Below are 17,361 nucleotides of genomic sequence, written 5' to 3'. Positions count from 1 at the left end.
CAAGTTGAGTGGGCGTACCTTTCCTATACTCTAGACCGGTTTGGTTTGGGCGAAGTTTTCATAAGATGGGTAAAGGTTCTCTACAGTGTACCTCTTGCTGCGGTCACTACCAACGGGTTACGATCAAGCAATTTTAATATTTCTAGGGGCAGCCGGCAGGGCTGTCCCCTTTCACCATTACTTTTTACGTTGGTGATTGAATCGTTGGCAGAGGCCATTCGTCGGGATCTCAATATATTCAGCTCCAGAAGTGGGGTCAAAATTACATAAGATCTCACTATATGCAGGTGATGTTCTAATTATCTTGACAAATCCAGCAGTTTCAGGTGCCTTGCCTGATACAATGCATTCACGCGTTTGACGCTTTTTCAGGGTATAAGATTAATTTTGCTAAATCAGAGGCTATGCCTTTAGGTGGTCTTATGAAAGAGTTGGCTCTTGAGAGTAACTATAGATTCCCATTTTGGTGGTCACAGGGGGTTTTTGTGTATTTGGGCATATTCATTACTCCAGTTCTGGATTGGCTGTTCAAAGCCAATTTTACCCTCAATTATTTGAAAAAATTAAATAAGATCTCCAAGGATGGGGGACACTTCCAGTCTCATGGTTGGGTCAGATAGCGCTTATTAAGATGAATAATCTCCCTCGTTTGCTATACCCTCTGCGGATGCTCCCCCTGATTTTCAATAAACAAACATTCAGGAGACTGAGCAGTTGGTTCAGCTCCTTTATCTGGTACCATAAACGGCCCCCCATTAAATTAGACAAACTGCAGTTGCCTCACAGATTAGCGGGAGTAGACCTTCCGGACATTAAAAATTACCAATTAAACTCGCTTTTGACCTACGTAAGTGATTGGGTTTGTGGTGACCTCTTTCAATATGGCTAGATATCGAAGTCTCCCAGGCAAGGTGCCCCCTTACCAGTTTGCTGTTTTTGGACAAGGTTTTGGACAGTTAGGGAATATTGCCATAACCCAGTAGTCTTCAATACTGTTAAAGCATGGAGGGCAATTTGGCAGAGGGAATGTAATATTGGCAAAACATCTTTGCACCTTTCATGAGTATGCCAAGTTTTCAACCAGGTATGATAGATTCAGGATTTAAACATTAGGCAGCTAGGGGTATATCTTGCATGGGTGATTTACTTGAGGGAGATGTAATGATGTCCTTCAATCCGTTAGTACGGAAGTACGAGCTACCTAATAGAGACCTCTTTTTTGTTTTTTTCAAGTTAGGGATTTTATTCCAAAAAGGAGCACGCTTTTGACTGATCCCTACAAATCTGACATAGAAAGAGGGGTACTAAGGGCTAAGCGTACACTTTCTGTCAGTACTTTTATATCACCAGTTGGGGGGTGCCACCTCAGGAGTCTGATCGACTCTGCAAGATGTGGGAAAGAGAGCTGGGTGTTGAAGTTTCTTCAGAGTAGGTTATTTGGGAGAATGCAAGGAAGATATCAATTTGCAATAGGACCCATGCTTTACAGTTGAAGATTCTCCACAGGGTCCACTTAGCCCCAGAGCGTTTGTCAAAATTTAAACCAGGGGCATCTTCAGCATGCCCCAAGTGCAAGGTCTGTACGGGTACTCTTACCTATTGTCTTTGGTCTTGTGACAGGCTTCAAACATATTGGAGCGCTGTGGTGGGTGCAATGGGGAGGATTTTAGGTGTAGGGGTGGAGAAGGACCCTATTTCGCTCCTTATGGGCCTGCAGACTCGCATAAGGCAAAACTTTTCAATATTCTTACGTTCTGTACAAGGAAGAATATCTTGCTAGGTTGGATGGCGGAAGATTGTTATGGAGCATATTCCCCTGGATTTTCTCACAAATATGGTACACCACAAAACTGAGAATTTTTTTACAAGACATGGCAACCCTTTTTGAAATACCTGGACACAGGTTTATCTGCCACACTAACAAGGGCATTTATATGGCCGTAACGATTGTGTTTCATGAGTCCAATATCCAGGGAGGAGGAACTGTGAATGTATGAGTTTTGTTTGGCTGGGCTGAGTTATTACTATTTATTTGTTTGTTGTTAGGTATTTATTTAGTTAGTTAAATAGCTACTTTAGTTTTTTTTTAATTTTATACTTCTCTATATATGTTTATACATTCGTATAGGAGGGGGTTGGGGATATTTTTTATTATTTGGTTTAGTTTTGTACTGTTTTGAATTGCATTGTTTTGTATTTATAATATTTAAAAATCTATTGTTCTTAATAAAAAAAAATGTAACTAACAGTACTAAGTATTTACCACATTGTTGAGGATAGTTAAGTTGAGAATAGATCACAAGATAATTTGTAAGTTGTACAAATTGAGAAGTATTGAATGAGCTTGGGCTTAAGTTGCACTGTTTTAATCAATGGAATTTGTCTGAAATCAGACCAATCAGTGCAAAGAGTTTAGCTCAAAAAATCGCAACTGGTACAGAGTTTCTCTGTAATCTTTTGTATTGGTTTGATCAACTTCAGATAAATCACATTGACAAAAGCTAAAATTTAATGCTTATTAACTTAATTTGGACTGTGGCCAATTTTGGGAGCAGTGCCAATATCTACCGCAATGTTTCTACAACAGCACAAAAGACTGTAGGGTAAAAATGATCTCCAACACAAATAGAGTTTGAGATCTTTTGCACTGGTTTAGAAGCAGTGTGTTGAATAATGGTGCTATCCCCCAAAATTGGCCACAGTCCAAATCAAATTAATTGCCATTATGGGTTCCACTAATTGCACACATTTGAGAGATTTCAAGGAGGTTCTTAAAATTAAGCTGGTTCTTTTGACTGCACACAATTGGACATGCTTTAAAAGCTTTTGAACTTTAATTTATGAACAAACTGATTTTATCATTTTATCTTGGTCATTCAGGAATTATTTTCAGTTCTTTCATGGATGTTGGGCAGGGCTGGCTAGGTTAGCGTTTATTCACACTCTTAAGTGTCCTTGAAAAGGTGGTGGTGAGTTGCCTTCTTGAACCACTACAGTCCACAGAGAAGTAGATGCACTCTGTTGTTTGGAAAGGAATTCCAGGATTGTTATCATATGTGCTCAGTAGTTTATTGTTAGTTCTATGCTAGCCACTTTACTTTTTTGGTTCCCTATCTATTCATTTCTGGTTTAATATTTTAAATTAGCAAAGTTATAGTATGTTGGACAAGAGATGTACACCGGGGCAAGATTATGTCAAAAGCAAATCAAGACTAATTCTGTTGAGGATAGAAGGGTGGAACAGCTGGACTAAAGTAGAGGAATGCTGGGAAGGAAAAATGACAGGATGGGTCAAAGGATATGAACAGAAGAATACTGGGAAAAGTGAGAAAAGAAAAATCTTTGCAAAGGCAGAAAGAAGGCTAAAGCAATGCCATCAGTTGGAAATCATACTATAAGAGACATTAACTGTTATGGCCTGGTCTAAATCCCCTCAAAAATATTTGGAAATATTAGACTAAATCCCCTCAAAAAAATATTAGACCCAGTGTACTTTAAAGGTAAGTGTAGGGTGTTGTGTTCCAGATGCAATTCAATTGCTCAAACTACAGTTAAAATGCAGACAATATAGAAAGAAAAGAATTGGCTTTACTGTAACTATTGAAATGCTTAGCAAAATAATATATTAACTACTACTAATTAACTATTCCAATATAATAACATCCTATAAACACACTTGGCAAATTCAGTAAAATAGATTGTCTCACATGCAATTCTAGCAGCAGGAAGAGAGCTCCAGCTTTAAGTTAGAAGAATAAAAGTTTCCACACCTAGCTTCAAGACCCCAGCAACTGAAGAAAGCGGAAACTAAAATCTGCGTTCTGTGGAAGTTTTACCCCACCCATGCAGGCTGCTTCTATTGTTCCAACTTTTTTTTAAAAAGCCGCATAAGCTGTTTACTTTATTGCAAACTGCTCAGTACCTCTCTCTCTCAACCTTCCTTCATTAAGTGAAAAGGGCAAAATACACCTCTTAAAGTATCATCACGTAACATAATGATGAATTCAAGGCCAGAAAAGAGTCTTCCTTGCTGTGTTTTCATTTTGTCATTTGGTTGTGTTGGAATCTCCTCCTGTGAGTTGGAATTTTGGTCTAGTATGTGAAAATGCATCTTTATGGGAGAGGCCTTCAAAGGATCCTTCAGTAGGCCTGGATGAGACCTAAAATGCCTTTCAGTAAAGGATTGGGCTGGTCTGAAAAATGCTTCTGTATGAAATGCAAGAGTGTGCGTACCACAATTGTAGCAGTATTGGTAACAAGTTGGTTAGACTGGAAGTTGAGGTTGACTCATGCCTCAGCGTATAAATTGGTTTCTGGACATTTGTCTTGCTGTCAAGTGACATAGACAGACATTTATTATTCACTGCCACCTAGTGGAACAATAGCAGAGTTGCTTGCTGATTGAAAATTCAGTTCCAGTGCTAGGTTTGGAGCTAATGTTACATTCCTTTCCAAATATTATCAATTCTAATTTATTCTGTTATCTGCAAATGCAATGAGCAAGTGATCCTTTTAAGATCTACTTTTCCCATTGGCATGAATTTTCAGTTATATTGCAGAGTCTTGCCTCCCCCTGCTACCGTCTCGTTTCTTGCATTAATTTTCCCTCTTTCCTGCCTGCTTGCATTTACATGAAATGCACAGGCACTGAGTCAGCCCATTTGCACCAATGTTCAGAATTACTGGCAACTCCTCCGATATTGAAGCAGTCCCTTTACATTCCACCTGGACCATATCTAAATTTGGGCTGATGTGTGGCACTAAATTTACTTGCCCTTAAGTGCCAGGAAAGAATCTGAGAATTTCCACTTAACAATCAAAGGCATTACTATCACAAAATCTGCCACAATTAACATACCATTCATCAAATACTGAACCAGACCAGCCATATAAATACATTGGCTATCAGATCAGGCCAGGAATTTTGCGGTAAGTTCTTGACTCAGTACCATCTACAAAATACAGGTCAGTAGTGTGATAGAAAACTCTCCATTCGTTGAGATGAGTGAAGTTCTAACAATATTCTTGAGGCATGACATCATCCAGGACAAAAGAACCTGCATGATTGGCACCCCATCCACCATTCATTCCTTCAGTAGTGATTCACAGAGCCTACATTGTGTACTATCTACAAGATACAATGTAGCAGTTCACCAAAATGCATTTAGAACCTAGAACCTCTAATACCTATAGGGACAGATATAGCAAATGCATGGGTGCACCATCACCTGCAAGTTCCCCTTACATCACCCTGACTTGGAATTATGTTGCTTTGCTTTCCCTTCACTTCTGGCTGAATCAAAATCCTGACAATCCCTTCCAATGGTGTACTACCCACCATGGAATTCAACAGTTTAAGAAACCTGTGCATCATTACCTTTTCACGGGCAATTCGGGATGACCAATAAATGTCCACACCTTGTAAATAAGTAAGTTTATGCTATACTGGTTTTCTTCCTTTCAAATTTCTTCCTCTAAATTATCATTATAGCCCTTTTTATTTCTTTCTCGCTCTTAGCATCTGCTTAACAGTTGGAACTTCGACTCGTTCTTTCCTCTAAACTATCATTGTAATCCTCTATATCCTTCTCTCTCATATGTTTGTCTTTTTGCCTTCAAATGTATTAATACTATTTACTTCAACTCTTACCTATCAGAACCATTTACACTTACCCACCACTCTTTTTGGGTAAAGAAGTTTCTTCTGAATTCTATATAAGAATTATTGGTGACTATTTTCTATTGATAGCATCTGGTTGCATCTTTCCCATGAGTAGAAGTATTGTGTGCATGTTTTATCAAAACCTTTCAAACATTTGAAGACATCTAATAGGTCATTTGTGCAAAATCAGCCTGTTGATCCTTTCCTTTTGTTTATGCTGTGCATTTTTTTTGTCTCATCCTCATAATTCTTGTTTTTGTGTCCTTTTCTGTGCCTCTGTTTTTTTTAATGTGGTATGAAAACCATTATGGAATGCAGTACTAAATATCGTTTCAAATCAGTACTTGGGTCCCAGCTGCTCACATTATGCATCAATGATTTGGATATGGAGATAAAGTGTAATATTTCTGAATTTGTGGAAGTTAAAAAGCTAAGTGGAAATGTATGTTTTGAGAATGATGTAAAGCAGCTTCAGAGGGCGGCATGGTGGCACAGTGGTTAGCACTGCTGCCTCAGTGCCAGATACCCGGGTTCAATTCCCGCCACAGGCAACTGTCTGTGTGGAGTTTGCACATTCACCCTGTGTCTGCGTGAGTTTCCTCCGGGTGCTCTGGTTTCCTCCTACAGTCCAAAGAAAGGCAAGTTAGGCCATGCTAAATTGCCCGTAGTGTTCGGTGAAAGGGTAAATGTAGGGGAATGGGTCTGGATGGGTTGCTCTTCGGAGGGTCGGGGTGGACTTGTTTCCACATTGTAAGTAATCTAATCTAGTATTGGCCAGGTGCAGTAGGTGGGCAAGAACATGACAAATAAAATGTGTGGGAAAATGAGAAGTTATCTGCATTGGAAGAAGGAACAGATATGTCGAGTGTTCCTTAAATTTAAAAGTTTGGAAAGACTGTAGATGTACAAAAGACGTCTAGGTGCCCTTGTTGATTAGTCACTGAAGGATAAGATGCAGTTGCTGCAAGTTACTAGCAAGTCTAATGGAATGACAGCTTTTATTGCAAGGGATTTCAGTACAGGAGTAGTGAAACATTGCTTCAATTGTAAAGTTGCTTGGTTGGACCACACATAGAGGAATGTAACCTCCGAAAGATTACTATTGCCAAAGAGAGAGTGCAATGAAGGTTCTTCAGATTCGATCTCAGGATGATGGGACTATCCTCTGAAGAAAGGTTGGACAAACTGGGCCTGTAGTCTCTAGGGTTTTGAGGAATGAGAGGTGACCTCAGTTCAATTCACAAAATGCCTAAATAAATAGGTACAATAAATGCAGGTAAGACATTTCCTCCAGTTGTAGTGCTCAGAACCATGGGGCACAATTTAAAAAAAGGTGAGGACTACTTAGGATCGAGACGAGGAGTATCTTTTACTCAGGTGGTTGTAGGTGTTTGGAATTCTCTAACACAAAGGCCTGTGGAAGCTCAGTCTTTTGAGTATGCTTAAGGTAGAAATTGATAGATTGATAGCTAAGGAAAGAAAAATATTGCTCGAGTCCTAGGAACCTTGTGTGTTGGAGGAATATACATGATTGGCTGAGGAAAAGAAGGGAGATATCAAGGGCTAAAGACAAAGACTTGAATGAATATAGAAAATACATGGGAGGAAACTAGGAGAGTGTAGAGGGGGCATAAATATACATTTCTGGGTAAAATCGGAAGGTGCTTTGAGTAGATTTGAGGAAAGAGGTAACCAGGGAAAGAGCAGGGATGATTAGGGACCAAAATGGGAATCTGTGTGTGGAAGCAGAAGATGTAGATGATGTTTTGAATGAGCGCTCGCATTTGTATTTGCTAGTGCAAAAGTAGATGTGGAAATTAGGGAAGGACGCTGTGATAAACTTGAATAAATTGCTTTGGGAGGAAGGAATTTATTAACCGTTTTAATGGGTGAAAATTCCCCAGATTTGTATGTTATCTATCTCAGGCTTCTCTGGGAGGCAAGGAAGATGATTACATGGGGCCTGAAGTAATTTTCAAATCATCTCTGACTGCAGAGGGCTGTAAAGTAACTATTATTGTATCGTTATTCCGTAGGCTGTTGGGGATAAGTCAGGGCCAGTGAGCCCAACATAAGAAGTTGGGAAACTTTTGGCAAAAAAAAATTCTGACAGACAAGCAAGGCAAGGATTAATCAAGGATAGTCAGCATGATTTTGTCAGGTACATGTCATGTCTAACAAATTTAATTGAATTTTCTGAGGAGATGACTAGATGTGTAGATGAGGGTGGTGCAGTTGGTATATGGCCTACTCTTTAGTAAGGCCTTTGACAAGGTCCTGTATGGGAGACTGGTCAAAAAGGTAAAACTCCAGGAATTTGACAAATTGTGTCCGAAATTGATTTAGTGGCTGGGGACACAAGGGAATAATCAAAAGTTGTTTCAGTGACTGGAAGACTTGTCTAGTGTTGTACCCCAAGGTTTAATGCAGGCTTCCCTGCTGTTTGTAGTGTACTTTAAATATCTTGACACAAATACAGGAGACTTGATGAGTAAATTTGACAGTATGTTAAGAGGAGGAAAGTCTTAGACTGGAAGATGATGCTGATGCGCTGGTCAGAAAGATGCTTGTGTTGAGTTTAACCCTGAGAAGTGAGAGATGATATGTTTTGGGAGGACTAACAAGAAAAGAGGTACGTAATGAGTGGTAGGACATTAGGATGTACAGAGTATCAGAGTGACCTTGATATGCATGTGCAGAGATCTCTGAAGGCAACAGGCAGGTTATTGCATAGTTCAGGCATATGGGATATCTGCATTTATTAATTGAAGCATTAAGTACAAGAGCAAGAAGGTTGTGATGGAGCTATATGAAATGTTAGTTAGGTCACAGCAAGAAAATTGTGTAGTTCTGACCATTTCATGAAAAGGAAGCACATGATTGCACTTGAGAAGGTGTAGAGAAGATGCTTCATGATGTTGCCCGGGCTGGAACATTTCAGCTATAAAGAGAGGCTGAGGTTAATTCCCTTGGAGCAGAGAAGGCTGAGAGTGTCCAAAATCATGAGTGGCATAGATGGTTTAGATATGAAGAAGCTTTCCCCCTTTCCCCCTCAGAAATGTTATTACTGAGAGCTTAGATTTAGGTAAGGGGCACAGGTTTAGAGGGGATTTAAAGGATCCAGTGCATCATGGACATGTGGAACTTATTGCCTGAAAGGATGATAGAACTGGGAATCATCACAACATTCAAGTCGCATTTGGATGTACACTTTGAAACATTATACACACAATACTATGAGCTAAGTGCTGTGAAATGGAATTAAAGAAGGTAAATGTTTGATAACCAGTGTTAACACGATGTAGAAAAATGCCTTTTTCTATGCATCATTCTCTGACAGTATGATGTACATGAATGGTAAACCTAGTTCCATGTGCAGAACACTCTTTGCATCCAAAACTGTGGTAGAAGATGGTGTAAGTGACAGCAAGCACTGACGACAGATAGAAGTGTTCCCTCCCAGTTGGGGAAAACTTCAGCAGTCCAAGACATTCGACCTCGGACCTTCAGGTGACCATCCTCCAAGGCGGACTTCGGGACAGGCATCAGTGAAAAGTGGCCAAGCAGAGGCTGATAGCTAAGTTTCATACCCATAGGGAGGGCCTCAACTGGGACCATGTCACACTACAGGTGACCACTATTACACTATATATATCTCTCTCTCACTCACACACACACACACACACACACACACACACACACACACACAGACACTCCTACACACACACACACACTCCTACACACACACACACACACACACACACACACACACTCCTACACACACACACACACACACACACACACACTCCTACACACACACACACACACACACACACACACACACACACACACACACACACACACTCCTACACACACACACACACCCTTACAGACAGACACACACTCTCACAGGCATCCTCTCAGAGACTTAGACCGCTCTACACTCATGGACACACAGATACACTCCCTCTCACAGACACTCACAACCACCATCCCAAGAGAGAGAGAGTCTCACGCTCTCATAGACTTAAGACAATCTACACTCACTACACACACACACACAAACTCGCAACCCCCAACCCAGACAGACACACATACACACCCACATGCACACACACATTCTGTGTGTTGAATTTGTACTTAGAGTTACATTGTATTTTGGTCAAAAACTGCACAAATTCATGTAAAACTCTGTTATCTCACTTTTTAGATTAGAATCAATCTAAACATCATGGCACAGACAGAGAACATGGAGGCTAACACTTTCAATATATCGTCTAGCTAGCACCAATTGTTACAGTTAACCTGAGAATGCAGCTTTTTAAAAAAAAGGTTTTGTGATTTACACATGAAAGAAGTAAAACTATCATGGTATTCGAACAGATGAAAGACTCAACAGACAGTCAAGGTGTTTTTCGATGTATAATTTCAGTTACGTCACACGGTAAATTTTTGCTATAAATTCTGTGCCTAACAATTGTGTCCTCCACAACCACCTGATGAAGGAGCGTCACTCCGAAAGCTAGTGTGCTTCCAATTAAACCTATTGGACTATAACCTGGTGTTGTGATTTTTAACTTTGTACACTCCAGTCCAACACCGGCATCTCCAAATCATGACTGACAACCAGTGTATACTTGCACAGCATTCTGGGATATTGTGCTTTGTTCTAATACACATGATAATCTGACTGGAGAGCTCTAATAATTCTGTTGACCATTTGAAGTCAACAAAGCGATCCTGCAGGAGGTATTCAACAGAAGATTGGAAAGCAAATCAAAGGGTTTGCAGAGCTGCTTTCACACTGTGAATTATATCAGTTACCATGTAGATTTTATATATATAAATTTAAAAACCCTTTTCCAAGTCACTCATCACATTGCAGGAATCTAACAAGATAGGCATCAGTTTATTCTGTGGTAGTTTATGCTTGTCAAATATAGTTAATCCAAGAAAGACTTTACAGAAAATAAAGACTGTCGTACAAAATAGTTAGCGAAAACTCCACCCTTGTGTTGGCACTGTGTGTTGACTTGGTTATTCAGGTTTGGAGAAAAAAAACAAGTCCTCAGAGCTTTATTCAACTTTATTTGAACCAACATCCCATTATCAAACCTCAGCCTATACAAAGAACATAAAAACATAGATGCCCGCCTGTTAGTCAGTAATATCATGGCCGATTTGCGCCAGGCTTTAGCTCCTCCTTTATGCTAGCTTCTCATAGCCTGAACTTTGAGATTTCAAAAATGTATCTTACCTCCTCTTTAAATATTTTCATTGATTTAGCCTCCACAACTCTGGGATAGAATATTCCAGCCATTCACTACTCTCTGCAAGAAGTACTTTTTACATATGTCAGTTTTAAATGCAAATTCCCTTATTCGGTAACTCTGACCCCCTGTTAGAGTTCCATTACAAGCGGAAACATTCTTTAACGTCTAACCGGTCAAGCCCCTTCAGAATCTTATGTCTTAGTAAGATCACCGCTCATTCTTCTAAACTTTAATGCTTAAACATCTAATTTGTTTAGCCATTCTTGACGAGTCTACCTCATCATCAAAAGAATCAGTCTGAATCCAATGCCAATATATCCTTCCTTAAATTCAGGGACCAAAATTCTACACGTTACTCCGGGTGTAGTCTCACCAGTACCCTGTAGTGACATATTTAATTTTAAGTTTCACCCCCTAACACTATATGTTAGAAGTCAGACGACACCAGGTTATAATCCAACAGGTTTATTCAAAATTGCAAGCTTTGGAATGCTGTTTCTTCATCCGGTGAAGAAGCAATTCTCTGAAAACATGGGGTGTCAAATAAAACTGTTGGACTATAACCTAGTGTCATGTGACTTCTAGCCTTGTTCACCCTAGTCCAACACTGGCACCTCCACATTATCCCTAACAAGTTAGGCCAAATTGCATTTGCCTTAATTGTGTGCTATACCTGCATGCTAACTTTTGTGTTTAATGCATAAGAAGACCCAGAATGCTCTGTTAATTTTTGATTTTTTGTTTTCCTCCACATTTCACTTTCCAACAATAAACTCCATTTGCCAGGTTTGTGCTGAGCCGTTCAATCTATCTATACCTTGCAGATACTTTATATCCTCATAACAGTATACCGTCCCACCTACTTTTCTATCATTAGCAAATGTGTAGATTTTATACTCTACCTTCCTCGAAATCGATTATTTACTGTCTATATTATCGAGGCCCTAGGACTGATCTTTGTGGCATTCCACTAGATACACCTTTACAACCTGAAAAAGAGCTATTAATCCTGACTCTTGTCTTCTATGTATTAAACAATTTCAATTTATACTAATACATTACCCCCAATACGGTGAGCTCCTATCTTGTGCAAAGCTTTTTGTATGGCACCTTTATTGAATGCCATCCAGAAATCCAAATACATGACATTTACAGATTTCAGCTTTATCAATTCTGCATATTATATCCTCAGAGTTCTCACAAATTTGATAAATTTGCTTTTCACAAGCCACGTTGACTGAGTTAATTTCTTCTAAATGTGCTGCTATTTATTAATAATCAACTCGAGCAGTTTTATAACAACAGATGTTAGGCTAATTGGCCCATGGCTTACTGTTTTCTATATCCCTTCCTTCTTGAGCAGATGTATGCCATTTCTCCAATCAGCTAGAACCCTGTAGTATATTATGATCAATGATTCCACTGTCTCTATAGCCACTTCCTTTAAATTTGCTGGATGCAGGTCATCAGGTGTTGGTGATGTATCTACCTTTTGTTCCATTCATTTATCAAATATTTTTGTCCATTAAGATAGATACTGTTATATGATCTTTCCTCCATTAGCACCTTGCTTATCCGTTATCTTTGGGATTTAGTGTCCTCCATTGTGAAGACCAATAAAATATATTTTTATAAGTTATTTGACATTTCCCTGTACAGTTGTTATTTCCCCAATTGCAGCCTCTGAGTCCCACATTTACTTTAGCTACTCTCTTTATATACTCCTAGAAGTTCTTGCTGTTTGTTTTTATATTTATTGCTTTTTTTTTACTTTCATAACCACTTCTTTCCCCCTCTTATCTTATTCATTCATCTGCTGGTTCCTAAAATGGAAAGCAATTTGGTGGCCTACCATTAGTTTTCGCTTCTTCACAATTATTAGTTTTTGATTGAATACTCTCCTTCAAGCCTTAGATAACCAAGTAGTTCATCCTTTATTTTGCCTGGAGTAAATTCTTGTGAACATTATGAACTATCTGCTTAAATGTCTGCCACTGCTCATCCACTAACTAACCACTTGGTCTCATTCCCAGCCTGCTTTGGACAATTTCTTATTCATACGTCTGTAATTGCCCTTATTTAAGTTGAGGACACTGCTTTAAGACCTAGTTTCTGTCCCTCAAGCTGAATTTAAAGTTCCATCATGTTTGATTGCCACCCTCTAGAGGATTGTTAATCTTATCTCATTACACATTACTAGATCTAAAGCAGCTGATCTAAAATAGGTAGGTTGAGTACCATACTGCTCCAAGAAATAATCCCTGGCTGCATTCTACGATTCCTCTTCCACGTTATTCTTGTCTATCTGATTTGACCTGTCAATATACAGATTAAAACCATGAATAACAATTGTAGTACCCTTCTTACGTGTCTCCATTATTTCTCAATTTATACTTTGCCCTATAGGGAGACAGCTCTTTGTGGTCCTATTGAATATTTCCACCCATGACTTCTTGCCCCCGATTACTTAGTTCCATTTTTGTGGCACCTATATCACTACTCACTACTGTACTGATACTTTCCTTTATTGATACTACTACCCACCTCCTTTTTCTTTTATTACCGATTTTTCCACAGCGTCAAATATCCTTGAATGTTGAATTCCCAGTGTTGGTCTCCCTAAATCCATGTCTTTACAATAGTATCAAGTCATATTCATTTTATTTGTGTCATCAAGTCCTCTACCTTCTTAAAAATGCAGTGTGCATTCAGAGAGAGAGCCTTTAGCCTTAACTTCTAATATTTCTGATTTCTGCTACACTGTACTGTGTGTATTCTCTGCCCCTTCTTGTCACACATTTGATTATTGTTCATATCTTCACAACCCTGCACCTGTACCCTTCCTTTTCTTTTTGATCATTTTTATTTTGATTATCTTCAATTGAACTGTCCTATCCATTAATTAGTTTGAGGCCTAGTTATACAATCCACCAGCACATCAGGCCCAGTATGGTTCAAATGAAGCCCATCCAAACAGAACAGATCTGTCTTTCCCCAGTTCTGGCGCCAATGCCCCATGAATTGGAGTCCATTTCTCCACAACAGTATCTGAGTGATGCAATGACCTTTGCTCTTTTCTACCAATTTGCACATGATCTGGTGATAATTCAGAGGTTATTATATTTGTGGTTCTGCGCTTTAAATGAGCCCCAAGCTGCTTGTAATCCCATGTCAGAACCTCTTCCCTATTCTACCTTGTTATGTAGCACACAAGTGGATCCTTCTCCTCCCAATCCAAGTTGCCCTACAGCCCAGCAAGATATCCTGAACATTGGCATCAAGTTGACAATATCACTACCTTTGAGACTATTTGTCTTTGCTGCAAAGAGCTATATCCATTGCTCCAACTATGCTATCCTCTGATAGTGCTAAATTTTACTCCTCCCCCCCCCACCCAACTTGAATGGACCTCTGGACCACTGTGCTGTGGTCAGTTCACTCATCTTCCCTGCAGTCTGTCTGTCTCATCCATATCAGGAGCAAGAACCTCATACCTATTTTACACAAGGGCACTGGCTGAGACTTCTCTGAAATTAAATACTGAATATCTATACCTGACTCATGAAACAGTGTCCCGGTTTCTTTTCCCCTCTCTGATGTGTCACAGTGTCTGTTGCTCTCACACTACCTCATCAACTCCATTCCAAAGTTCCTCAAACAGCCAGCAGTTACTGCAGATGAGAACACTGTGTTATCATATTGGCATCTACCAGGTCTGAACTGCTACAGAAGCTACTATTTCTGTTCTCCCCTGCACATTACAAACTTGTGCTGTTTCGGAAGCTGCTCAAGAACTAACGGGATCAAAGGTGGAGAAAACGGGAACAGGGTACTGAATTGAATGATCATCTGTGATTATGTTGAATAACAGAGAAGTCCTGAAGGGCTGAATGGCATATTCCTACTCCTATTTTTCCTGATTTGGAGATGCTGGTGTTGGACTGGGGTGTACAAAGTTGAAAATCTCACAACACCAGGTTATAGTCCAACAGGTTTAATTGGAAGCACGCTAGCTTTCGGAGCGACCCTCCTTCATCAGGTGATTGTGGAGGGCTCGATCGTAATACAAAATTTATAGCAAAAATTTGCAGTGTGATGTAACCGAAATTATACATTGAAAAATTGATTGTCTGTTAAGCCTTTCATCTGTTAGAATACAGTGATCATTTCACTTCTTTCAAGTGTAAATCACAAAAGGATTTTGTGATTTACACATGAGAGAAGTGAAACTATCACTGTATTCTAACAGATGAAAGGTTTAACAGACAATCAATTTTTCAATGTATAATTTCAGTTACATCACACTGCAAATTTTTGCTATAAATTTTGTATTACGATCGAGCCCTCCACAATCACCTGATGAAGGAGCGTCGCTCCGAAAGCAAGCATGCTTCCAATTAAACCTGTTGGACTATAACCTGGTGTTGTGATTTTTACCCTATTTTTCCTGTTATCTATGCTAAGTGCTAAATTGTTCTGAGCAAGAAAACAAAGAATCTGACTTCAAAATTTAAGAACTGGTATTTTCATGGTACAGATGACTTTGGTGAGGTTGTGGGAACTTGACATTAAAAGCAGTAGTCTTGAAGAATTAATGTTGACCATGTGGACATTTTCAACTATGCTTGACTGGAATTTCTCAGGAGAAAAGCTGTTCATTGATGCAAAAAGAAATAATATCCTCTTAGTTTGGAAGTAGTTATATACTTATGAAGCAGACTGGCTGGTTAATGATAACAGTTAATTTCAAACAGTTTTGCATTTGCCATGATTAAAGACCTACAGATCATTTAGCCTTCTGTCCTTTAGAAAGTAGTAATGTAATTTTGGCTGTGCTATGAATACAATTTCATGAAACTTATCTGACAGTTGATAATCAGTAAAATTGAACTCTGCACTTGTGGTTTATGAGGGTTTTAGTAGTTTATTCCTTCCTCACGCATCATGGTATATTTCTCAATTACATCACAAGCACAATGCTTTGCTTGGTTGCCAAATCTTTCAAAGGACCTTAGCAAGCAGTTCACCACCAGCTTTTGCTTCCAGCAAATCATAGTGCTACTTTTCAATCCTTTGTTGACTTCAAGCCTCTCATTTCTACCTCCATGATCAAAATACCTGTCATGTGGCTTGTAATGTAACATGTTTTAATTCACTAGTGGAAAGCATAGTTGAAATAAATCGACAGCCATAGGTTGAAAAGAAACTCTCAGTTCAGTGTATGTTGAGCCAATCACAAATATGCTTGCAAACCAAGGTTGATTCATGAAGAACCTCCAAAAATGGAGGATGCCTCTTAGACTGTATACTGCTCGTAAATAACTTGAAACTCAACAATGGTGACATAAAGTCAGAAATTTCAAAGGATATTGATATGATGGAAAAACAAATCAATCCACTGAAGATACCATTTAACAACTCATGAGTCTAGCTCACACGCAAAACATGTTTAGCTGTTTTTACTGCAGTCATGCAGTGGTTGGAAGCTGCATTATCTATTATCTCCATGCTGTAAATTGGTTTTAGGTCAAGGTATCAAAGCTGTCTGCTCGAAAGACAGAACTCCTAACTGGGGTAACGATTAAAAATTCTGCAACTATACAAGTTGATTCACTGCATTTTATTTGCATTCTGATAGCTGGCTGCATACACATTTGATCAAAGAACTTGGCATTGTTGCCAACTGATTCCCTCTTGATTGGCTTTGCTGTACCCTCCATTGCCCTTGCTGTTTCATGTCCTCTTCCCCTGTATCTATGTAGCTAACATCAACATATGTGCATTGACCCTAACAAGCTGGCAGATTTGCAAACAGAATGCCATGTACGGTGTTGGCAAGACAAATGACATTGAATAATTTATTTGTTATTGTTGTGAATCCTTTCCAATTTAAATCCAGATTTTTAAAAATATTAGTAATGGTTCCATATAAAGAACATAATGTGTAACTGCAACTTGAGATTAAATAAAAGCTAACTGCAACTTCAGTAGTATTTCAGATTATTAGCATAACATTAGTTGACAGTTTGACCATGGAAGGCACATACAGAAAAACAACATCTTAAAAACCACACATTGCTAATGAATATGAATGTTGTACTGGATAATGAATGTGATACGATGATGCATGCAGCTCATGATAATGTTTTTGTACCTTTTATGTACAGGTTGGTAAAAATTAAAGAATGGGTAGACAAGCATGACCCAAGAGCAATGGTCATACCTTTCAGTGGAATACTTGAACTAAAGTTACAGGAAATGGGTGAAGAAGAAATGAAGAAATACCTGGAAGAAAACAAAACACAAAGGTTAATAGACATACTATTTCTGCAAACTTCTATTTTTAAGCCATGAGTGGCAGAACTTTATTTTAAACTAATTACTTGTGAAAACAAACATTATTTGCATCCATCTATGCTGTGTAAG

The 17,361-nt window shown here is 38.9% G+C and overlaps 1 protein-coding gene across 1 annotated transcript in view; it reads left to right on the top strand.

Moving 5' to 3' along the window:
* ola1 (Obg-like ATPase 1) overlaps window positions 1–17,361 on the top strand; it is a 225,852-nt gene that overhangs the window by 181,515 nt on the left and 26,976 nt on the right. The window contains exon 8 of the mRNA XM_060827923.1: window positions 17,103–17,243. Within this exon, the coding sequence (XP_060683906.1) occupies window positions 17,103–17,243 (141 nt within the window). The remainder of the gene's footprint in view (window positions 1–17,102; window positions 17,244–17,361) is intronic.

This window comes from Hemiscyllium ocellatum, chromosome 7, assembly GCF_020745735.1.
Source record: "Hemiscyllium ocellatum isolate sHemOce1 chromosome 7, sHemOce1.pat.X.cur, whole genome shotgun sequence".
NCBI lineage: Eukaryota > Metazoa > Chordata > Chondrichthyes > Orectolobiformes > Hemiscylliidae > Hemiscyllium > Hemiscyllium ocellatum.
This window is presented reverse-complemented; position numbering and strand designations above follow the sequence as displayed.